Source organism: Anomaloglossus baeobatrachus, chromosome 1 (assembly GCF_048569485.1).
Source record: "Anomaloglossus baeobatrachus isolate aAnoBae1 chromosome 1, aAnoBae1.hap1, whole genome shotgun sequence".
Classification (NCBI taxonomy): Eukaryota; Metazoa; Chordata; class Amphibia; order Anura; family Aromobatidae; genus Anomaloglossus; species Anomaloglossus baeobatrachus.
Genome location: NC_134353.1, coordinates 399763818 through 399788670, shown reverse-complemented (window position 1 = coordinate 399788670; position 24853 = coordinate 399763818). Strand labels below are relative to the sequence as shown.

Sequence of the window (24853 nt, the reverse complement as noted above, 5' to 3'; positions counted from 1 at the left end):
CGCCGAGCACAGAGGAGACAAGAAGCAATGGAGTCCGACAGAGGGAGTAATGTGAGTTGGATTATAAACCCAGCGATCCGGGAGCCTGTACGGATCACCCGGGCGGACTTCAAGCCATTTGATGAGGCTTCCGGAGATGTGGAAGGCTTCTTCAAGGACTTTGAGCAGCAGTGCCTTGATGGAAGTGCCCCACTCTGGCTGGATGCATTTGTTAGTGGGACTCCTGAACGGAAGCCAGGCAGAGGCTTATCACATCACTGACTCACAGCAGAACCGGGATTACAACATTGTAAAGCGGACTATCCTGGAATACCATGCATTCACCCCAGACTCACATAGGGCACAGTTCCGAGTCCTCCCATGCACCACAGGGAGATCGTTTAGAATGTATGACCATAAGATGTCCCAGGCATGTCGGAGATGGCTGGAAGCTGAAAATGCCTTCATTGTGGAAGACGTTAAGCAGGTATTTCTTATAGAACAATTTCTTTACAAGTGTCCCTCAGAAATACGGGAGTGGGTCAGAGAGTGCATACCATGCAGTGGATAGAGATGCTGCCCTGGCTGATGAAGCCCTTACTATCCGACTGCAATAGAGGGGGCTTCTGGATAATAAGCCACAGCCTGCTACTGCTCCCTGGCCCTCTCCAGTTATATCTGGCTTTCCAACTAGCCACAGGCCGATGACAACCACGGCTCACAATCCTGGGCCCTAACAGTTCCGACCACGCCCTGGGGGAATCACAGAGAGGAGATGTTATTGGTGCAGGCAACCTGGACACCTGTAATCCAGTTGTCCCTCAAAGACTCGGAGGGACCCCCACGCACCTCCATCTCGTCCGGTGCATTTTGTGCATTCCATCCTGCCTGAGGAAGAGTTACCACCACCTCCACCGGAGTCACCAGGTTCTCCTACAGCCTTGTCCAGAATGCACATTAGAAGGAGTACGACGCAGAGGAGATGTTATCAAAGTGGGCAGCCTGGGCATTTGCAAAACACTTGCCCTGCTGGTCGATTGAGGAATGACCTTGCACCAAATTGACCTGTTCATTCTCTACAGCCAAATACAAGGGGAAAAGAGTTCTCACCCCTTCAAGTTGACTTGCCTAATTACTCAGGCACTCGTGGTCGACCACTAGGGGTTTATGGGATGCAAGCCACAGCCCCGAGTTCCTCTCACCATCAAAGTAAGCACTTATAGGAGGTTGTGCTGGATGGACAGAGTCATTGGATTTTGTGACTCTGGGGCCTTTCTCACAATAGCTAGTCCCTTGGTGGTTTGTGTTACACCTTGTGGCTCCCCTGTTGCAAGGAATGATGTAGTCTCCCATTCCTTGCCTGCCACGAGCCTTCCTGCTCAGCAGCGCCAAAGGTCTAGGAGACTATGTGGCTCCCCTGTCGCAAGGAATGATGTGGTCTCCCATGCCTTGCCTGCCACAAGCCCTCCTGCTCAGCAGCGCAAAGGTCCAGGAGCCTACACAATGTGGAGAGGATAGCTACTCAGGGAAGCAGCAAGAATCTCGTTATCCCTGCATCTTGTGAAGCCACAGATCCCGGCTCTATGTCTCAGGGGCAGGAGAATGAGCATGTGCACCACATGACGAGGCTGGTGATGTGGTGAACCCTGATTGGCCGGCTGGGACTTCGTGGATCCCGATTGGGTCAAATCCGTCATCTCCGCCTTGCACCCGCCCTTGGGTGGAGCTGTGCCTCCTTAAAAGCCCCGCTTTCCAATAGGGTGGCGCGCGACCATCCTCTTTTGTTGGATAACTGGCAGCGTGCTGCTACGCCACTGTACAGGCATTATTGTCTTCTTGTGGACTTTGCCCTTGCTGCTTCGGCAGCGCCTTGTTTTGCAGGTCGTGTCCCTGCCTTCGGTGAGCTCCTCGGAACCTCCTCGGACTCACCTTGTTATTGAAGCACATGTGCGTGGGAACCGCTGTGCTACCCTCGTGCCACGTTTCCGTGTCTTCCGTTTGGGCACATGTGCGTGGGCGTCACTGTGCTTCTTCGTACAACAAGTGCACCGAGCTGTAAGCCCCGTCCCATACAACCCTCACGGGTTAGGGCAAGCCGGTGTACACAGATCGTCTGTTACGTAACAGACGGTAGTCAGCAACAACCTGCTCACTCTCTAACAACCATAGCAGCAGTCCCCTACACCGCACAGTAGACCTTGACCGGCGGAAGCTGTCTCTTCACCATCTTGGCACGCTTCCCCAGGTCCCCCTCGTAACAGGTTCAGCCTGAGGCAATACATCATGGACCAGGGATTGTTATTGAATTGGCTGGAGGACAAAGAAGGAATATCCCAAAGGCGACTGTAGATCTGAACTTTGGCTTTGGGGTCAAGCAATGTATGGTTGGGGTGATGAGCGGCCTGCCTGCAGATATTCTCCTAGAAAATGATGTGGGAGATCTACAATGCTGATTTGTGGGTGCAGGAAACACAGTTTGAGTGAAGGAGGACACAAAGGGAAGCTTGACCTTCCAACCCTTCCACTGTACAAGGAACTATCCACAGCGGAGCAACATGGACTTAAGGGAGGTGGCCAGAGGTCTGTGTAGACCTCATGGCGTACTCACTTATTCAGAAGGAGGGAGAGGTTGTGAGGGTGTGATATTGTGGGTTAATGTTTAGGCCTGGTTCACTGTCCATTATTTGTTAGAAAAACAAAGACCAAGTACAGCGAACCTCATAATGATGAGTGTAGTGTGTATGAACCCCATAGAATACATACAAAAACTTGTGAACGAAGGGGGGTATTTACCATGTTTTTTTGGAGTAAGAATTACTGCACCACAATTGTGAAAAAAGTATACAGTTTTTATTACAAAAAATACTGGAAATCACATGTGATTGCAGTTAGTGATTAGACATTACATAGTTAAAATCCAATTAAATGAGACAGAGAAAAGAAGGTCACAGGGAGGAAGACAGGCTACCCCTTACTTTCTGTGCGGGGAACAGGTTAGATTAATTTCAGATGGCCATATAAATAACCAGAGAAACATAGGTATATCCCCTAAGATAGTAGAGTAATGGAGTGCTTCTACATGAAAAGTAACCAACAGGATAAGGTCCAAAATCAGGGCCTGAACACAATAGTATGTAACACCACCAGCGAGTACATAGCATAATCTCAAATAAAGAGAAAAAGAAAAAAAATCATACAATGGTGGAGATTGGCACCTGAAGGACCTACCTGTGGTATGTATAGCACCCAAGGAGGGGAGTCTGTCAGCCTCACATGTGGACCCGGTCCCGCAACGTATTTCGCAGGTGCTTCAACGGGAGACCGTGACCAGCAGTGTACCAGCGGTGTATAAATAGGGATAAGGGGCGGGAATTAGCTGTGATAATCACCGCTGTGTCCAGACTCAGCTGAGCGCCCTTAACACACCAAGAGCCAGCACTCGATATGACCTCCAGGTTCCAGGAAATCCTCCCGGTGACGTCATACCCAGAAGCCATAGCGCCGAGGCCGGGTTGGAGTGAGCACACTCAGGAGTCTGTGACAGCGCTGAACAGCAATATCCATCTTAACTCCTGGCAACAGTATGGGCAAAGAGCACAATTCATATAAACATGATAGTTTCATGCAAAAGTTGCCAGTAATTAGTGTTAATGATGTCTGGTGCTTGGTAAGCAGACACAATATGATGTTTAAGTGTGAAATTCCTTATATTAGGTCAGTTATACCATGGGCAATCCAGACAGACGCTGAACAGCAGCACTCATCTTAAGTCCTGGCAAAAATAAGGGCAAGGAGCATGAATCATGTTACCATAACAATCTTAAGGGTACCTTACATGCTGCAACATCGCCAGCGATGCGAAACCCCAGACCGCAAGCGCGATCCCCCGGGACCGCACATAGGTCATTTTACGCATGTGCGATTTCGAAAGATTGCACCCGCGATCCAGAACTCCACATCGCCAACGAGATCGCCAGCGACGTCGCAGCATGCAAAGTACCCTCTAGACGGAGAACCACACCAACATCGTAGCACACCCACAAAGTGACACCTATGGTGTCTGACCATTAGTAGTACCATTGCCCTTATTTCTGCCAGGACTTAAGATGAGTGCTGCTGTTCAGCGTCTGTCTGGATTGCCCATGGTATAACTGACCTAATATAAGGAATTTCACACTTAAACAACATATTGTGTCTGCTTACCAAGCACCAGACATCATTAACACTAATTACTGGCAACTTTTGCATGAAACTATCATGTTTATATGAATTGTGCTCTTTGCCCATACTGTTGCCAGGAGTTAAGATGGATATTGCTGTTCAGCGCTGTCACAGACTCCTGAGCGTGCTCACTCCAAGGCTACATGCGCACGCTGCTTCTTTTTGTGTTCACAAACTGCAGCTAAAACTGCAGCCAAAACTGCAGCCAAAACTGCACCTTGTCAGAGAGAGCCTGGAAATGTCACAAAAAATGCATGTAATTTTAGGTGCGTTTTTGCTGCTTTTTTGGTGCATTTTTGGTGCGTTTTTCACACCCTGCGTTTTTGCTGCGTTTTTGTGACAAATGTTGACAAAAACTCAGGAAGAATGAACATGCTGCATTTTATTTGTCACAAACCTTTGACAAATAAAACACTGACAAATAAACTGCAACGTGCGCATGACAAATCTGACTTCTCATAGACTTTGCTGGGAAGTCAAATGTCATAAAGTTCTGACAACAAAACTGCAGCCAAAAAAGCAGCAAAAAAGCAGGAAAAAAAGCAGCGTGCGCATGTAGCCCAACCCGGCCTCGGCGCTATGGCTTCTGGGTATGATGTTGTGACGCCCTGGGCAAGCCAGGGGTCAAAGGTCATCACACCACCACACCCTACATCCCAGTTAGGAACACCAAAGCTACTAAAATCCTTGTTGCCTTCCTCCAGGGGCTGATGTTCACACCAGGGGGTGGGTCAGGCAGATGGCTCCGCCCACCGAGGAGTACACAGCCCTGGAGGCGGGAAGAACCAGGCAGATAGAAGTGGAAGTTCAAAGTAGAAGGAAGTGGTAGAGGAGCTAAGTGAAAGTGAAGTGGTAGTGTAGAAAAGAAGAAAAGGAGCAAAAGTGAGCGTAGAAAGACCTGAAGTTAGTCCAGCTAAGTGCAGGACAGGTCAGCAAGGTCAGCAACAGCGGTGATCGTCTGGAGGGGGACTGCTCGGAGGTTGCTGGAAGGACCGCGGACGGGTAGTGGCCCGGCGGTCTGGAGCAGTATACGAAGGACAGTCAGCACCAGGGCAGGGGCCTCTCGGACCCCGGCAAGGCTAGGAGTCGCCATAATTTGCCGAATCCGTCAGTGAAGGGGACATCGATCCCCCAACAACCAAGTCCCGACTGAAGGCAAAAGTCCAACCATTAAGGAGGAACACCGCCACCGCCAGGGCACCAGTTCCTCAGGGCCAGCGTCTGCGGCAAAGAAGGGCTCCTCCGGCCCATATCCAAGCCAGGGAGCGGGTTACCGGTGGGAACCCATCGCTACCAACACAGAAACACTAGGTGCAGGTCAAAGGGACATCACCGTTACCTACTGGGAGAGCAAGTGCAGCCGTCCGTGGGAACCGTCTTTCCAGCCGTGTGGTTTACCGTAAAACTGTGTCAATGTCTCAGGCTGAGTGAGTACCACAGTGCCGCAAGGCACAGCGCTGCCCCCGCGTCCCTGCGCCCACCAGGCCCTGCACCTTCCACTCCATCACTGGGCCCCGGGATCACCAACCCCTACCCACGGAGGGGCAACACAACACCTGGCTGCTCCGCATCACCACTCCCGGGATCCCCATATTGAGCAGCGGTGGTGCTACAAATCACCACAACCGTGGGTGGCGTCACGGACAATAAACCATCCCCACACCCAACAACCCCCTTTCACTCACAGGCGAGGAGCGCCGCTAGAGTCCCCGGGATCCGTCTCATCGCTCGAGCCACCGAGCAGCAGCAGGCCGCAGCAGCCGCGGCAGCCGGACCCGAGCAGCAGTGGGAGAGCGCGGCGTCCCCTCCTCCGCCCGCGACAATGTCACCGGGAGGATTTCCTGGAACCCGGAGGTCATATCGAGTGCTGGCTCTTGGTGTGTTAAGGGCGCTCAGCTGAGTCTGGACACAGCGGGGATTATCACAACTAATTCCCGCCCCTTATCCCTATTTATACACCGCTGGTACACTGCTGGTCACGGTCTCCCGTTGAAGCACCTGTGAAACATGTGTTGGGTCCACATGCGAGGCTGACAGACTCCCCTCCTTGGGTGCTATACATACCACAGGTAGGTCCTTCAGGTGCCAATCTCCACCATTGTATGATTTTTTTCTTTTTCCCTCTTTTGTTGAGATTATGCTATGTACTCGCTGGTGGTGTTACATACTATTGTGTTCAGGCCCTGATTTGGACCTTATCCTGTTGGTTACTTTTCATGTATAAGCACTCCATTACTCTACTATCTTAGGCTAAGTTCACACATCCGTTGTTTTGCATTAGTCACAATCTGTCGCCTTGGGGAATTACGGTATCCTGCAAAATATTTTGCAGGAATCCAGTTTTTCCCCATAGACTTCTATTAATGACGGATTGCGACTGATGACCTTGCGTTGCATCCGCTGCGTCGCGGTCCGTTGCGGCCCGTCGTTTTGAACCGCCGGGCGGGGAGCAACGCAGAATGTAACATTTTTCGGGCCGTCAAAAGTAACGCACCACGCAGGAATCCGTCGCCATCCGTCAAGCTTGTAATGTATGTCTATGGTGCTGGATTGCGTTGTAATCCGTTTTACAACGGAATCCAGCGCTGGATTCCGTCATGCTCTACTGAGCATGCCCAGCATGTTTGGCACACCCACTGGGCTGTCCCAAACCCAAACGGATCATGACTGATCCGTCAAAAAACGGACGCAGAGCGGATGTAACGGACGCAACGGATCAGTTTTTTTCACAGGATTCCTGTGAAAGGAATCCTGTAAAAAACACATCCGTTGCATCAGTTGACATCTTGAAAATGACTGATCCGTTCCTGACGGATTGAAAACAACGGATGTGTGAACTTAGCCTTAGGGGATATACCTATGTTTCTCTGGTTATTTATATGGCCATCTGGAATTAATCTAACTATCCTGTTCCCCGCACAGAAATTAAGGGGTAGCCTGTCTTCCTCCCTGTGACCTTCTTTTCTCTGTCTCATTTAATTGGATTTTAACTATGTATGTCTAATCACTAACTGCAATAACATGTCTCTGCCCTCTGCCGCAGCTCCCCCAGCTCTGCCCGCTGCCGCAGCTCACCCCGCTGCCGCAGCTCCCCCAGCTATGCCTGCCGCTGCAGCTCTCCCCGCTCTGCCCTCCGCTGCTGTGTGTGTGTGTGTGTGTGTGGGGCACAAGGTCCCCATCAGGGGTGATTGTGTGTGTGTGTGTGGCACAAGGTCCCCATCAGGGGTGATTGTGTGTGTGTGTGTGGCACAAGGTCCCCATCAGGGGTGATATGTGTGTGTGTGTGTGTGTGTGTGTGTGTGGCACAAGGTCCCCATCAGGGCTGGTGTGTGTGTGTGTGGCACAAGGTCCCCATCAGGGGTGATATGTGTGTGTGTGTGTGTGTGGCACAAGGTCCCCATCAGGGGTGATGTGTGTGTGTGTGTGTGTGGCACAAGGTGCTCATCAGGGGTGATTGTGTGTGTGTCACAAGGTCCCCATCAGGGGTGATGTGTGTGTGTGTGTGGCACAAGGTCCCCATCAGGGGTGATGTGTGTGTGTGTGTGTGTGTGTGTGGCACAAGGTCCCCATCAGGGGTGATGTGTGTGTGTGTGTGTGTGTGTGTGTGTGGCACAAGGTCCCCATTAGGTGTGATGTGTGTTTCGCGGGCGTGGAGGAGGATGGTGTCGCTGCGCTCACCCCTACTGCTCGGGTCTGGCCGCTGCTGCTGCTCGGTGGTGGCTCGAGCGGTGGGCTGGATCCCGGGGGTCTCGAGCGGCGCTCCTCGCCCGGCGAGTGAAAAAGGGGTGGTTTGGATTTGGGGGTTGATTGTTCGTGACGCCACCCACGGTTGTGGTGATTTTTGGTGACACCACCGCTGCTCTGGACGGGGATCCCGGGAGTGGTGACAGGGAGCAGCTTTGTTGTTAGTTCTCCCCTCTGTGGGTAGAGGGGTTGGTGGTCCCCGGGGCCTGGTGATGGGGTAGGGATGGATGATGGATGATAGGAGGGTTGCGGGGCCTGGTGAAGTGCAGGGTCGCGGGGGCAGCGCTGTGCCGCACGGCACGGTGGTACTCACTCAGCCTGAGACGATGACCCAGTTCTCGGTAAAACACACGGCTGGAAAGACGGGTCCCACGGACGGCTGCTGTTGCTTTTACCCCGGTTGGTGGACGGTGACTGTCTCTTCCCTGCACCTAAGTTCAGTGTTGGTAGCGATGGGTTCCCACCGGTAACCCGCTCCCCGGCTTGGATATAGACCGGAGGAGCCCCTTTTGCCCGCAGGCGCTGGCCCTGGGAAACGGTTGCCCTTGGCGGTGGCGGTGTCTCCCCTTCTCGGTTGGACGGTTGCCTTCTGTCGGGACTTGACTGTTTGGAGACCCCGGAGGTCCCCTTCACTAACTGATTTGGCAAATTCACGGCGACTCCTAGCCTTGCCGGGATCCGAAAGGCCCCTGCCAATGGTGCTGGCTTCTCCTTGTGTACCGGTCCGGTACCGCCGGGCCACCGCCCGTCCACGGTCCTTACGGCAACTCCGATAGGCCACTCCTGCAGACTGTCACCACCGTCTGCCAACCTTGCTGCTCTGTCCGGGCCACACACCCGGACTCTGTCAGTTGCTCCACTACCACTTCTAACACTCCTCACTCTTTCTCCTCTCAAACTAAACTGACTCCTTTTCCCTCCTCCAGGACTGTGAACTCCTTGGTGGGTGGAGACCAACCGCCTGGCTCCACCCCCTGGTGTGGACATCAGCCCCTGGGAAAGGCAACAAGGGTTTTGTGTGTGGCTTTGATGTGCCTAACCGGGGTGTAGGGTGTGGTGGTGTAGTTACCTGTGGCCCCTGACTTGTCCAGGGCGCCACATGTGTGTGTGGCACAAGGTGCCCATCAGGGGTGATACGTGTGTGTGTGTGTGTGTGTGTGTGTGTGTGTGTGTGGCACAAGGTCCCCATCAGGGGTGATACGTGTGTGTGTGTGGCACAAGGTCCCCATCAGGGGTGATACGTGTGTGTGTGTGTGGCACAAGGTCCCCATCAGGGGTGATGTGTGTACGTGTGTGTGTGTGTGGCACAAGGTCCCCATCAGTGGTGATGTGTGGCACAAGGTCCCCATCAGGGGTGATATGTGTGTGTGTGTGTGTGTGTGCGTGTGGCACAAGGTCCCCATCAGGGGTGATTGTGTGTGTGCGTGTGGCACAAGGTCCCCATCAGGGGTGATTGTGTGTGTGTGTGTGGCATAAGGTCCCCATCAGGGGTGATATGTGTGTGTGTGTGTGTGTGTGTGTGTGTGTGGCACAAGGTCCCCATCAGGGCTGGTGTGTGTGTGTGTGTGTGTGTGTCACAAGGTCCCCATCAGGGGTGATATGTGTGTGTGTGTGTGTGTGTGTGTGTGTGTGTGGCACAAGGTCCCCATCAGGGATGATGTGTGTGTGGCACAAGGTGCCCATCAGGGGTGATTGTGTGTGGCACAAGGTGCCCATCAGGGGTGATTGTGTGTGTGTGTGTGTGTGGCACAAGGTCCCCATCAGGGGTGATGTGTGTGTGTGTGTGAGCGCGCGCGCGCGCCACTGCATGTGAGTACCTGTGTGTGTACCGGTGATACTGTCTGCAGGGTTGTGTATCTAATCCTATCCTGTGTGATACTGTCTGCTGAGCTGTGTATCTAATACTATCCTGTGTGATGTCTGCAAAGCTGTGTATCTAATCCTCTGCTGTGTGATATGGTCTGCTGAGCAGTGTTTCTAATCCTCTCCTGTGTGATACGGTCTGCTGAGCTGTGTATCTAATCCTATGTTTTGTGATACTGTCTGCTGAGCTGTGTATCTAATCCTATCCTGTATGATACTGTATGCTGAGCCGTGTATCTGATCCTATCCTGTGTGATACTCCTGCTGTCCTTGGTGACACTTTAGGCTATGTGTCCACAGGAGAATGTATCTGCGGATTTTTCTGCATCAAAATCTGCAGCTTTCCCGCAAAATCCGCAGGTGTGGATTTGCCGCGGATTTTGCGGTTTGTGTGTCTTTTTTTTCCCCCCAATTTTAAAGGCAAAATCCAGATGAAAATCCGAAACAATAATTGACGTGCTACAGATTTTTCCGCAGGAAAATCCGCACGATTTCCGCTGCTGAAAAATCCGCAGCGTGGACATAGCATTTTCAAAATGCCATAGAAATGGCTGGGGAGTAGCTGTGCTGCAGATTTTCGGAAAATCCGCGGCTTTTCTGCGAGAAATCCGCAGCAAAATCCGCGCATTTTCCGCAGCGTGGGCACATAGCCTTAGACATTTCTGGTCACCAGTAGAATGGCTCTGCAATGTGTCCCTACATGTCATTCTCTGTTATCTGTTGTAAACACTCAGATTAAGAGGGGGGAGGCATGCCATCACACTCAGGAGAGCAGACTCCGCCCACTTTTACTGCAGGCTGTAATGTGAGCTTTTTATATGTAGGATTTCTGTAGGATTTCAGCAGCTGCTCCCCCTAGTGTTTAACAGTGGAAAATATCAAACTGTTTAATGGTTTTTTTATATTTTGCTCAATTAAAAACAAATAATAATATTTAAACAAAGCATTAAAACATTATTACTTTACATTTTTTCAGTTATTGAAATTTTTTTTTTTTTTTTTAAACCAAATTTTTATTTCTTTTCTTGTAATGGTAAAATAGAGTACAGAATGAAAAAAATAAGGGTCAACAAATCAAAATATCTAATAACATAGTCTCTACAATTTATCGATCAAATATTTGTCACGGTCATCAAATTTGCTCCTTCCCCTTCTTCGTCAATGTATATTTCCTTTATTCAGTCTCCGCTACCCCCCTTCAGCATTCCTTGATAACTTGTTACAAACATTACTTGTAAACCCTATCACTCCCACCCCCCCCTCCCTTCTCCATGCGACACAACCCAGAATTTGGCCAACTATACTTTCAGCTCGCACAGGGACCCTGACAGGTCTTCCTTCATGTACCATTCCATAGACACAAATGTTGACATTATTTGTATTGTTTCTTCTCTAGAACATATAACGCTTATGAACTTTCTCCATGTACTGAAAAATTTTGCTGTCATCCTTTCTTTACACCTCTCCACCATCACCTTCTCCAACATGAGCGTTTTTTTCAATTGATTAACAAGTTCTTCTTTTGTTGGTATTTCCTTCACCAGCCACTTCTGAAGAATAGCCCTTTTACTTATCATTGCTATATCATGGAAAAGATTCGGTAACTTGTCTCCCCCTTTCTCTCCCTCCTCCCGATGCTGATAGTGAAATAACCAGACCATTGGATCTAACTCTACATTTCTATTCCAGATTTTCCTCACTACCCCTTGGACTTGTTTCCAAAATCTTTCAATCCTTTCGCACTGCCATATCCCATGATATAGATCTGTTTTTTCCGTACCACAATTTGGATAACACATCATCTTATCTGGATGTCTTGCATTCAGTATATTAAATCCATAGATAGCTCTATGTATGATCCTGAATTGGGTATCTCTTAAGTTCTCATTCACAATCTTCTCTCTCATCAACATCCAACCATTCAAAATCTTCTTGATCTCCCAACTGCTTTGCCCACCCTTCCAACATTCTTCCTGATATGTTAGGGACTAACACTTCTCTCATATTTCCATAAAGACTTGATATATTTGTGGCATGGATGTCCCTATATATGATCGCATCCATCTGATTTGCCTCATATTCATTATTTATGTTGTATAGTTTCTTCATTATCCCTTGTTTCACCTGTTCAAATTGGAGAGTCTGGAATGGGCGCAAGTCATACTTTGCTCTCAACTCCTCATACGTCATCCATCTCCGTTCTGTATCATGCATCAGGTTTTTTAGAGTTCCAATCACTTTTTCCCTCCATTCTTTAACCCCTTAACGACCGCGGGCCGTAAAATTACGTCCTAAATGACATAATCTTACTGCCCGCGGTCCTCCGGCGGCAGCATGCCGCGATCGGCACACATCTCAGCTGATTTTCACAGCTGAGATGTGTGCCTGCTAGGCACGAGCAGAATCGTTATCTGCTCGTGCCGATTAACCCCTTATAATGGCGCTGTCAATACATGACAGCGCCATTATAAGCGCAATCGCGGTAAAGTTTTACTTACCGCCGAAACCGGAAGTCACGTGACGCGATCACGTGACTCCCGATAGTTGCCATGGTAGTACAGGGTCATGTGATGACTCCTGTACTACACATGAATTGGTTTCACTTTCGCTGTGCCCGGAGCACAGCAAAAGAGAAAGACAGCGTATCTGCTGTTTACAGCCTTCCAGCTGTGATCAGCAGATACTGCAGAGCGATCGGAATGCTGATCGCAATAGCCCCCTAGGGGGACTAGTAAAATAAAAAAAAAAAGTAAAAAAATAAGTTTTAAAAAATTTAAAAAAAACAAAAAAACCTAAAAGTTCAAATCACCCCCCATTCGCCCCATTAAAAATTAAAGGGTTAAAAAAATAAAAAATATACACACATTTGGTATCGCCGCGTTCAGAAACGCCCGATCTATCAAAATATAAAATCAATTAATCTGATCAGTAAACGGCGTAGCGGCAAAAAAATTCCAAACGCCAAAACGACTTTTTTTGTCGCCACAACTTTTGCGCAAAATGCAATAAGAGGCGATCAAAACGTAGCATCTGCGCAAAAATGGTACCGTTAAAAACGTCAGCTCGAGACGGAAAAAATAAGCCGTCATTGAGCCTAAGATCCCGAAAAATGAGAACGCTACGGGTCACGGAATATGGCGTAAAATGTGCGCCACTTTTTTCGGACAAACTTCCGATTTTTTTTTAACCCCTTATATAAAAGTAAACCTATACATGTTTGGTGTCTACGAACTCGCACTGACCTGAGGCATCACACCCACACATCAGTTTTACCATATAGTGAACACAGTGAATAAAATATCTCAAAAACCATAGTGCTATCGCACTTTTTTTGCAATTTTTCAGCATTTGGAATTTTTTTTCCATTTTCTAGTACATAATATGGTAAAACTGATGGTTTCATTTAAAAGTACAGCTCGTTCCGCAAAAAATGAGCCCTCACATGACCATATTGACTGAAAAATAAAAAAGTTACGTCTCTCAGAAAAAGAATGGCGAAAAAAAAAAACGGAAAGCGAAAAATCGGCCGGTCGTGAAAGGGTTAAAGAGATAATTTTCCCTTCCCTGTGGAAAGTCAGGACAAGCCCATATATTAAGGAATTTGGAGATGTTCCAGGCTAACCCGAACTTTTTCCTAACCGCCTTCCAAGTCATCACTGTGTCTCTACAAATCAGTGAGTGTTTAATGTTGGGCGGCAAATTTGGAATGGAGGTATGTAGGATTGAACTCAGGTCCCAAGGTTTACAAAATACAGCCTCTATATCCCAGTCAGAATACCTACTTGTTCGTCTAATCCAATCAACTACATGTCTTAAGATACAGGCCAAATTGTACCCCCTGATGTTAGGTAGTCTTAAGGCCCCGTCACACTAAGCAACATCGCTAGCAACATCGCTGGTAACGAACAACTTTTGTGACGTTGCTAGCGATGTTGCTGTGTGTGACATCCAGCAACAACCTGGCCCCTGCTGTGAGGTCGTTGGTTGTTGCTGAATGTCCTGGGCCATTTTTTAGTTGTTGCTGTCCTGCTGTGAAGCACAGATCGCTGTGTGTGACAGCGAGACAGCAACAACTAATGTGCAGTGAGCAGGGAGCCAGCTTCTGCTGAGGCTGGTAACTAATGTAAACATCGGGTAACCAAGAAGCCCTGTCCTTGGTTACCCGATATTTACCTTTGATACCAGCCTCCTCCGCTCTCACTGCCTGTGCTGCCGGCTCCAGCTCTGTGCACATGTAGCTGCAGCACACATCAGGTAATTAACCCAATGTGTGCTGTAACTAGGAGAGCAAGGAGCCAGCACTAAGCAGTGTGCGCTGCTCCCTGCTCTGTGCACATTTAGCTGCAGCACACATCAGGCAATTAACCCGATGTGTGCTGTAACTAGGAGAGCAAGGAGCCAGCGCTAAGCATTGTGCGCTGCTCCCTGCTCTGTGCACATTTAGCTGCAGCACACATCGGGTTAATTAACCTGATGTGTGCTGTAACTAGGAGACTGGGGGCTGGTCACTGGTTGCTGGTGAGCTCACCAGCAACTCGTGTAGCCACGCTCCAGCGATCCCTGCCAGGTCAGGTTGCTGGTGGGATCGCTGGAGCGTCGCAGTGTGACAGCTCACCAGCAACCTCCTAGCAACTTACCAGCGATCCCTATCGTTGTTGGGATCGCTGGTAAGTTGCTTAGTGTGACTGGACCTTTATCCCTCCATTTTCCGTTGATAACATTAGCTTTTTGGCACTAATCCTCGGCCTATATCCCTTCCACAAAAAATGTGAGAACACTTTTGTCAATCTGTTCACATCCGAGTGTTTAAGAAGCAATGGGATTGTCTGCATTGGATAGAGAAGCTTGGAAAAGCTCATCATTTTTATTAGATGATTTATTCCCAGAAGAGTCAACGGCAAATTTGCCCAACCTTGCAGTTCACGTTCAATTTTCTCGATCAAAGGGGAATAATTTAATGAATATATGGTCTTAGTATCCCTCCCAACCTGTACTCCCAAGTATTTAATTGTATTTCTAGCTATTGGAATGTCACATAATGCACCCCTCTCCCCTTCCGCTCTCTTTTCGTCCAAGAAGAGAATTTCACATTTGTTTTAGTTAAGTCTAAACCCTGCTAACCTCCCAAACTCCTCAATTTGTTCTATGACTCTACTCAATTGCGTTTTAGGTTTGCTCATGAACAGGATTATATCATCAGCAAACAAGGCTGAGTGCAATGACTTCCTCCCTACCTTGATCCCTTCAAACCACCCCCCCTCATTCAAACGTCTAGCCAGTGGTTCAATAGCCAAGTTAAACAATAGTGGTGACATCGGGCATCCTTGCCTGGTTCCCTTCATCAAAGGAAATGTTTTTGACAGAAATCCCGGGGTACTCACTCTTGCCTGAGGATTTGCATACAGGACCTTCACAAAATTCCTAAAAGCTCTGTGTAAGCCCAGGTGATCTAACACCTGTTCCAACCATGACCACCTCATATTGTCAAAGGCTTTCTCCGCGTCCAAGGTGATCAAGGCTGGATTCCCCTCCCCCCCTTCTCTCCTCTGTTTTACTACATCAATTGCTAGCATTACTTTCCTAATGTTTGTCACCACTGAACGTCCTTTAACAAAGCCAGCCTGGGGGAGATCTATAATCTCTGGCAATACTGCCGCTAACCTATTTGCCATCAACTTCGCTAACATTTTTAGGTCTTGATTAATCAGCGAGATGGGCCTATAACTAGATGGGTCTTCTAAATTCTTTCCTCCTTTAGGAATGAGCTTTATATAGGCTGTATTAAGTGTACCCGATATTCTTTCCCCGTCCATTATCTTATTAAATAACTGTCAGTATAGGTGAAATTTGATCCCTCATAATTTTGAAAAAACTGCCACTAAAGCCATCTGGTCCCGGGGCCTTTGTCGTTTTTAACTCTCCTATAACCTGTAGCACCTCCTCCTCTGTCACATCTTTATTCAGAGCCTGTAAATTTTGCTCCATGAGCGTAGGCATTTTTGTTCCTTTTAACCACTCATTTCCTTCTCTCCTATTATCTAACCCCTCCTCTTTATATAAACCTGCATAGAAGTCACCAAGAATGTTGTTTATCTCTTTGGTATCTGTCGTTTTACTCCCCACAGCGTTTCTCAGTGTCATAATATGTGTCATCGGTCGTCGTCCCCTTGCCAGATTTGCCAATAACTTCCCTGCCTTGTTCCCGAAATGATTCAACTCTGCCTCTTGTTGTGTCCTGTACATACCTTCTTTCCTGTCTACCCAGTTCTCAAAATTGCCCTTCGCCTCCACCCACTTTGCTTTTGTCACCCTTGATGGTTTTTCTAAGAAGTCAGTATATGCTTCCCTGACTGCCCGGCTAGCCTCCTGAAACTTTACTTGTGCCTGTCGTTTCGCCTTTGTCGTATATCCTATCACTTTTCCTCTCAAAACTGCCTTAGCCGTCTCCCAATACAATAATGTTTCCCCACTGTGCTCCTGATTCGTCAATGTATAATCCACCCACCATTCTCTCAGTATTCTATGGAAGTTCTCGTCCAAAGTCAAGAATGAGGGGAAGCACCATATATAATCCTGTCCTCTCTGAACTTTGTCAGCTATACTGACTACCACTGGGCTATGATCTGATATTACCATAGTCTCTATAACTATCTCTTCTACCCTCTGCAATAAATTCTCACTTGTCAGCCAAAGGTCAATCCTTGACCAAGAGTCGTGTGGGTGGGAATAGTGTGTAAATTCTCTCTTGCGGGTGATATAATCTCCAGCAATCCTGTAGTGTAGTTGTATTTAACAATGCTCTCAGCGACCCCTCCGTGTTCCTCCCCTGCTTCCCCTGACTCCTCCTGTCTTTTTCCTGAGAAACCACTGTATTGAAGTCTCCCCCCACCAATTTACATATATCCCCATCCAGCAAAATCTTATTAGCTATATTTTAAAAAAAAAAAAACCTTTGTTCCGTATTGGGTGCATATACAGTTAGGTCCAGAAATATTTGGACAGTGACACAATTTTCGCGAGTTGGGCTCTGCATGCCACCACATTGGATTTAAAATGAAACCTCTACAACAGAATTCAAGTGCAGATTGTAACGTTTAATTTGAAGGTTTGAACAAAAATATCTGATAGAAATTGTAGGAATTGTACACATTTCTTTACAAACACTCCACATTTTAGGAGGTCAAAAGTAATTGGACAAATAAACCAAACCCAAACAAAATATTTTTATTTTCAATATTTTGTTGTGAATCCTTTGGAGGCAATCACTGCCTTAAGTCTGGAACCCATGGACATCACCAAACGCTGGGTTTCCTCCTTCTTAATGCTTTGCCAGGCCTTTACAGCTGCAGCCTTCAGGTCTTGCTTGTTTGTGGGTCTTTCCGTCTTAAGTCTGGATTTGAGCAAGTGAAATGCATGCTCAATTGGGTTAAGATCTGGTGATTGACTTGGCCATTGCAGAATGTTCCACTTTTTTGCACTCATGAACTCCTGGGTAGCTATAGCTGTATGCTTGGGGTCATTGTCCATCTGTACTATGAAGCGCCGTCCGATCAACTTTGCGGCATTTGGCTGAATCTGGGCTGAAAGTATATGCCGGTACACTTCAGAATTCATCCGGCTACTCTTGTCTGCTGTTATGCCATCAATAAACACAAGTGACCCAGTGCCATTGAAAGCCATGCATGCCCATGCCATCACGTTGCCTCCACCATGTTTTACAGAGATGTGGTGTGCCTTGGATCATGTGCCGTTCCCTTTCTTCTCCAAACTTTTTTCTCCCCATCATTCTGGTACAGGTTGATTTTTGTCTCATCTGTCCATAGAATACTTTTCCAGAACTGAGCTGGCTTCATGAGGTGTTTTTCAGCAAATATAACTCTGGCCTGTCTATTTTTGGAATTGATGAATGGTTTGCATCTAGATGTGAACCCTTTGTATTTACTTTCATGGAGTCTTCTCTTTACTGTTGACTTAGAGACAGATACACCTACTTCACTGAGAGTGTTCTGGACTTCAGTTGATGTTGTGAAAGTATGCGGCGATCATCCACCACTGTTGTCATCCGTGGACGCCCAGGCCTTTTTGAGTGCCCAAGCTCACCAGTCAATTCCTTTTTTCTCAGAATGTACCCGACTGTTGATTTTGCTACTCCAAGCATGTCTGCTATCTCTCTGATGGATTTTTTCTTTTTTTTCAGCATCAGGATGTTCTGCTTCACCTCATTTGAGAGTTCCTTAGACCGCATGTTGTCTGGTCACAGCAACAGCTTCCAAATGCAAAACCACACACCTGTAATCAACCCCAGATCTTTTAACTACTTCATTGATTACAGGTTAACGAGGGAGACGCCTTCAGAGTTAATTGCAGCCCTTAGAGTCCCTTGTCCAATTACTTTTGGTCCCTTTAAAAAGAGGAGGCTATGCATTACAGAGCTATGATTCCTAAACCGTTTCTCCGATTTGGATGTGAAAACTCTCATATTGCAGCTGGGAGTGTGCACTTTCAGCCCATATTATATATATAATTGTATTTCTGAACATGTTTTTGTAAACAGCTAAAATAACAAAACTTGTGTCACTGTCCAAATATTTCTGGACCTAACTGTATATTGTGGATACTAAAAGTGCCTTGAGTACCTGAAATCTTTATATGTATGTATCTTCCTTCTTCATCTGAATCTTGTGTTTCCCCCTCGTGTGCAAAGTTTTTATTGATCAAAATAAGAACCCCCTGCTTTCCTACCTTTTGAGGGCGACCCATATACCCTTCCCACCCACATCTTGTTCATACGGAAGAACTCATCCTTTTTCAAGTGCGTCTCCTGTAATAAAGCAATATCAACCTTAAGCTTCTTGAGATGACGTAGTATCATATTTCGTTTGTGCGGTGATCTGAGTCCCTTAACATTCCACGTAATGAGCTTAACCATAATTCCCAAAATCAACAGTTCCTTTTTCAGGCCGTGTCGCATGGATTCCCCAACTCTCTTCCCCTCCCCCAACTGTATATAACCCCTCCCATCCCCAACTTTACAAATACAATTAACGTCTTCCATTTTTTCTGAGATGATTGAGACTCCTTTCAAACCCCTGCTTCAAGTCAAGCTCTCCATGAAGCCACCCCACTAAGTCACCTCTCCCCCTCTATTGGCTATTAACTCCTTGTCCCTAAACAGCCTTTATAAATTTATCAAGCTCCTAAAACCGTCATTAAGTGAAGAAAAAGAGAGAGAGAGAAAAAAAAAAAAGCATTAGTAGATGATAAAAGGGAAAAAGTGATAAGCATGAAAAAGCGAGAGAGAAAAAGGGAGCGAAAGAAAGAGAGGAGAAGAAAGAGAGAAGGAGGTAGGTGAGACTTTAGAGAGTTAAGGCACATTTGTCACCATACGGCTCCATTCAGCAGTCCCAAATTAAGTCCTTGTCTTGCCTGCTTGTTCATGAGCTGCTGCCTCTTCCTCTTCTTTTCCCAGCTGAAGTCGCCATCTGTCGCTTTTTCTTTGGACTGGCTGGTCTGGATCTCGGATGACTCCACTCTGGCTCATTGTCGGATCTAACTGCAGATGTTATGTTTGCAGGATCTGCATGTTTTGGATCAGTGAAAGTCCCTTCTTTTCCATTCCTTTCCTGTCGCCGTGTTCTCCCCTCCTGTAGTATCTCTCACTCCGCCTCTGAAGGATCCCAAAAAGTCTTTGTGACCCCATCTGCTCCTTTTACTCTTAGTATTGCTGGGTATAAAAGCTGAAACTTAATGTTTTTGTGATAGAGGGCAGTGCAGATCTGGCTAAATGCTTTTCTTTTTCGTGTGACTTCTGCCGAATAGTCGCCAAATAATAGAATCTTGTGTCCCTGAATACATAGTGCCTGTTTCCTATTCCTGAAGGCCCGTAGAATTTTTCTTCTTTATCTTTGTATTCCAGGTATTTTATAATAACCTGTCTTGCTCTGGACATTTCACCTTGCCTGGAGGTATTATCATTGTTACTGTGGCCATCTCTTTGCTCCCTTATGGGTCCCACTCTGTGCGCTCTTTCTACACGGCAGCTATGTGGTAAGCCTAAAGCCTGGGGTAATTCTTTTTCACAGATTGAGTACAAATATATTGTTGTCACTGTCTCAGGCAGACCCACCAGCCTTAAATTATTCCTTCTAGATCTGTTTTCCAGATCTTCTATTTTATCCTTCATAAGCTGAGCATTAGTGTTTAGCTCCTTATATCTGCCCTCCAATCTTGTCAGATTCTCTTCAGCATCAGAAACTCTTTGCTCTACCTCTGTCAGTCTCATATTATGGTGCTCCACATCCTCCTGCTTCACAGCCAAAGCCTTCTTCACTGAGGCTGCAATTGCCTCTCTGATTTCTGCTGTCAGATGATCTGCCACTTCTTTTGCTAGCCTTTTGTAATCAATCTCATATCTTTCCCCCAAGCCCAATGTCTCTGTACCACTCTGCATACTCTGAATACTTCTGTTATCTTAGCCTCCTGCACATTGTTGTTCCTCTCCCTCCTCCCCCGCCTTCCTCCTCACTGTCGGTGCCATGTTATATCCACTCACCCCCTCCTCCCTCTGCTCTGCTCTGGGCTTGAATGGTGTTCCTCCACTTCTGAGGAGATAACGATCCATGCACTGACAGCTGGTAATTCAGTGCAGCCTCTCTATGTTGGTCTGGGGTGCTGTTTGCTTCTGCAGATCCCTGTATATTGCAGGGGCTGTATGGAGCTGCTCCTTCTCCCTCCTCACATCTCAGCGCAGGAACAGGAAGTCCGAAATTTATTTATTTATTTTTTTTGACGATACCTTCCCTTTAAGGAGGAGGGTGCCATCATTTCTGTCCAGGCCTGTTTCATGAGTTTTTATTTTTTTAAACAATTCTGTGTAAGCAGAAAAGCAGCAACGTCTGACTTTCATTTGTTCATTTTCATCGATTTTTTTTATTTATTACTTTTGCCAGATTTAAGTTATTTCTGTGACCATTGTGGTTTTTTTTTTTTTTATTAAACGAGGGGTACCAACAATTTTGACCACGTGTGTATACTACAACAAAGAAATGTTTTTGAATGAAATTAGGAATCAAGAAGCCAGAACTGTGTTTTGCAGTATAACACATCTTGATTTTTCTTTTCAGATGTGCCGCCAATCAGTGTGCATGAAATATGGTTTAGAGCAATGTGATTGTGATACCCAATCCCTGTATAGAAAATGCCATCTGTGCTGTCAAAGACCAGGTAGGAACAAACATATTGCAAGAATCGATATGAATGGGCTACTATAAAGTGTATCAAATTTTGGAATCTTTGCAAAAATGTGATTTTTTTTTTTTTTCTTTTGTCAATAGGATTAAAATAATAATTATTAGTTTTAAACATTTAGACCTTTTTGTATTTTAGTATTGAACATAATAGCATAGTTATTTGTCAGACGTTTTAGTGTTTTACTGGGTGCTAAGAATTACACTTTTGGAATGAATGGGCAAAAATACGTGATTGGGTGATTTTCACCTTTCACTCTCTAATTTTCTTGCCTCTCCAGGAGATGATGAAAGATGAGATGTTTTCTGGCTTATGAAAAGTGTATAGGCAATAGCAACCTGAGTGAGTCTGTATACAGGTCATATGGCTGCTATGGACCCTATGACCTATGGTAAAATGTTTCACAGCTGAATAAAGCTTATCTTATCAAAGGAATTATGCAAAACTACAATGTTTTCCAAAAATATTATAACTGTTTTAAGCTGGTGTCACACACAACGACAACGACGTCGCTGCAACGTCACCATATTCTGTGACGTTGCAGCGACCTCAACAGCGACGTCGCTGTGTGTGACACATAACAACGATCAGACCCCTGCTGCGAAATCGTTGCTCGCTCCTGAATGCTCGAAGTCATTTTTTGATCGCTGCTATCCCGCTGCGCCATGCTGATAAGCTGATAATCCTTGTGTTTGACACCGCAGCAGCGACGCTACGCTACGTCTGAAACCACACAACGACCGTCGACGTCGCTATGATCGCTGCTCCGTCGCTGCTTTTTCTAACATGTTTGACAGCTTACTAACGATCATCTATGGTCGCTGCTACGTCACAGAATATGGTGACGTTGCAGCGACGTCGTTGTCGTCGTCGTTATGTGTGACCCCAGCTTTAGAAACTGAGGTTAAGTGCTTTGTCGTTCATTAGATACACTCTCTGTACAAGTATTAAGGGGGCTTTACACGCTATGACATCGCTAATGCGAACTCGTTGGGGTCACGGAATTGGTGACGCACATCCGGCCGCATTAGCGATGCCGTTGCGTGTGACACCGATGAGCGATTTTTGCATCGTTGCAAAAACGTGCAAAATTGCTCATCGGTGACATGGGGGTCCATTCTCAAAAATTGTTACTGCAGCAGTAACGAAGTTGTTCCTCGTTCCTGCGGCAGCACACATCGCTCCGTATGACGCCGCAGGAACGAGGAAGCTCCCCTACCTGTCTCCCGGCCACAATGCGGAAGGAAGGAGGTGGGCGGGATGTTACGTCCCGCTCATCTCCGCCCCTCTGCTGCTATTGGGCGGCGGTTCAGTGACGCTGCTGTGACGTCGCTGTGACGCCGCACGGACCACCCCCTTAGAAAGGAGGCGGTTCACCGGTCACAGCGACGTCGTTAGACAGGTAAGTATGTGTGACTGCTCTGGGCGATGTTGTGCGCCACGGGCAGCGATTTGCCCGTGTTGCACAACAGATGGAGGCGGGTACCCACACTAGCGATATCGGTACCGATATCGCAGTGTGTAAAGCCCGCTTTAGACAAGTGAGTATTTTGATCATGTGTCATCAATCATTTCTATGCAGATTTTGCAACTCTTAGCTGTGTAAACGTGAATGCTTAATGAATAAAGCATATCAGGTGTTGTTAATTTGTGTAATGAGAGAGGATTTGTCCTAAGGATATCAGCACCTTTTATCAGGGTGTGCAGAATTATTAGGCAACATGGTTAACTCAGGGGAAAAAAAGCCAAAAAAGAGTTAACTGACTAAGAAAACATTAAATGTTTTACAGAAGGATGCATCTCTCTTCAAATTGCTAAGACATTGGGGTGTCATCACAGAACCATCAAATGTTTTGTAACAAATAATCAACAGGTTTGCAAAAAACAAAGCCATAGATTTGAGAAGAATCAAACGTGAAACGACCAGGAAACCATTATCCTCCAGTGCTGTCCTATTCCAGAGCTGCAACCTCCATGGAGTGCCCAGAAGTACCAGGTGTTCAATGCTCAAAGATATGGCCAAGGTAAGGAAGCCCAACTACCACTACACAAGACACAGAAATCGAAACGTCAAGACTGGGACAGATTTTTCAAATATTTTATGGACCGATATGATGAGAATGACCCGTGGCTGGATCAGATGGCCATTTTAACTCACACCAGCAAGTTGGAGGTGGAGTACTGCTATGAGCTGGTATTAATAAAGATAACCTAGATGAACCTTTTTGGGTTGAAGATGGACTCAAAATAAATTCTCAAACCTACTGCGAGATTTTAGAAAACATTTTTGTCAAGCAGAGGTACAGCAAAATGTCTGCATCCTTCAAGAAAACCATGATTTTATGACGTCTCCAATGTTGGCTAGTCAATAAATGCCTTAAAGGGGTTGCACCACGAATAAAGTTAATTTTAATCAATAGATCTTGGAATAATAACAATTTCCACAATTGGATGTTATATAAAATGTTCCTATGCGGAAATAATCTTATATACAGTCCCTGACAACAGTTCTGTCGCTTATCCATGTTATGTAAATATAAGCTTAGAACCTGACTTTAAATTCATCCATTAGTTTCATAAATTACTCTTTTGAAAGCTGAAACCCTCCCAAATTTGGTTTAGGTTATGAAAATAAAGTTGCTGCAAAGCTGAAATATTGATCATTTAATGAACACAGAAAGGTCAGATTTTGGCAAGACAAAAGTTTTGTCGCCCACAGAAGGTAATGTGAAATGCAAACAAATAATTAACTTCTAATACAAAGATATGTTGCTTAACATTGGTGAATGAAGTTGTGGTGCTATTAGAGCCATATTTAATATTTTGTGTGACTTCCATGAGCTTGAAGGACTGCATCCATGCGGTTCAACAATGATTCATACAATTTATTGATGAAGTCATCAGGAATAGCAAAGAATACAGTCTTGCATGCCTCCCAGAGTTCATCTAGATTCCTTGGTTTTGTCTTCCAACCTTCCTCTTTCATCCTACCCCAAACGTGCTCAATAATGTTCATGTCTGGTGAGTAGGCTGGCCAGCCCTTGAGCACCTTGATCTTCTTTGCCAGGAGGAATTTTGTTGTAGAGATGGATGTATGAGATGGAGCACCATCCTGATGCAGAATTTGACCCCTTTTATGATTGGGAATGTAAGAGGTAGCTAATACTTCTTGATATTTTAGGCTATTGAGATTGCATTCCACCTTGTAAATGTTTTGCACACCTCCATACTGAATGTAACCCCAGACCATGATCTTTCCACCACCAAACGTAACTGTTTTCTGGATCCAATCGGGCTCCAGTAGGTCTCCTGCAGTATTTACAGCGGCTGTGGTATAATCCAACTGAAGATTCATCAGAGAAATCCACCTTCTGCCACTTTTTCAGCGTCCATCTGTTTAGCAGGCTGTTGGACTTAGCAAATGCTACACGTTTTTTTAGTTGCCTTTTGTTTAGTGCTGGCTATTGGGCACTGATTCGACTATGGAGGCTATTTTGAGACAGATCCTACAAACTGTTCTAGTTGACACAGGGACTTGAGGTGACCAGGCCTTTTGGAGTTCTGCTGCAGTGGAAGAGGGGCTGGCTTTGGATTTTCTAACCAACAAATGTTCCTCCTGAGCTTGCGGGGTCTGCCGGACCTGGGCTTGTCAAAAACATCTCCAGTCTCTTCAAATCTTTTTTTAATTCTTTGTACTTGATGCTGAGACACATTAAAGGTGCTAACCACCTCTGCAGTGGATCTGGTCTTCAGCCTCTTGATAATCAAGGCTTTGGTCGCAGGGTGGATTTTTGGCATG

The 24853-nt window shown here is 46.5% G+C and overlaps 1 protein-coding gene across 2 annotated transcripts in view; it reads left to right on the top strand.

Annotated features, from left to right (window-relative positions):
- LOC142293815 (disintegrin and metalloproteinase domain-containing protein 10-like) overlaps positions 1 to 24853 on the top strand; it is a 405039-nt gene that overhangs the window by 356905 nt on the left and 23281 nt on the right. For both annotated transcript variants that reach the window (XM_075337844.1, XM_075337843.1), the window contains exon 13: positions 20931 to 21030. In XM_075337844.1, coding sequence (XP_075193959.1) covers positions 20931 to 21030 — 100 coding nt within the window. The remainder of the gene's footprint in view (positions 1 to 20930; positions 21031 to 24853) is intronic.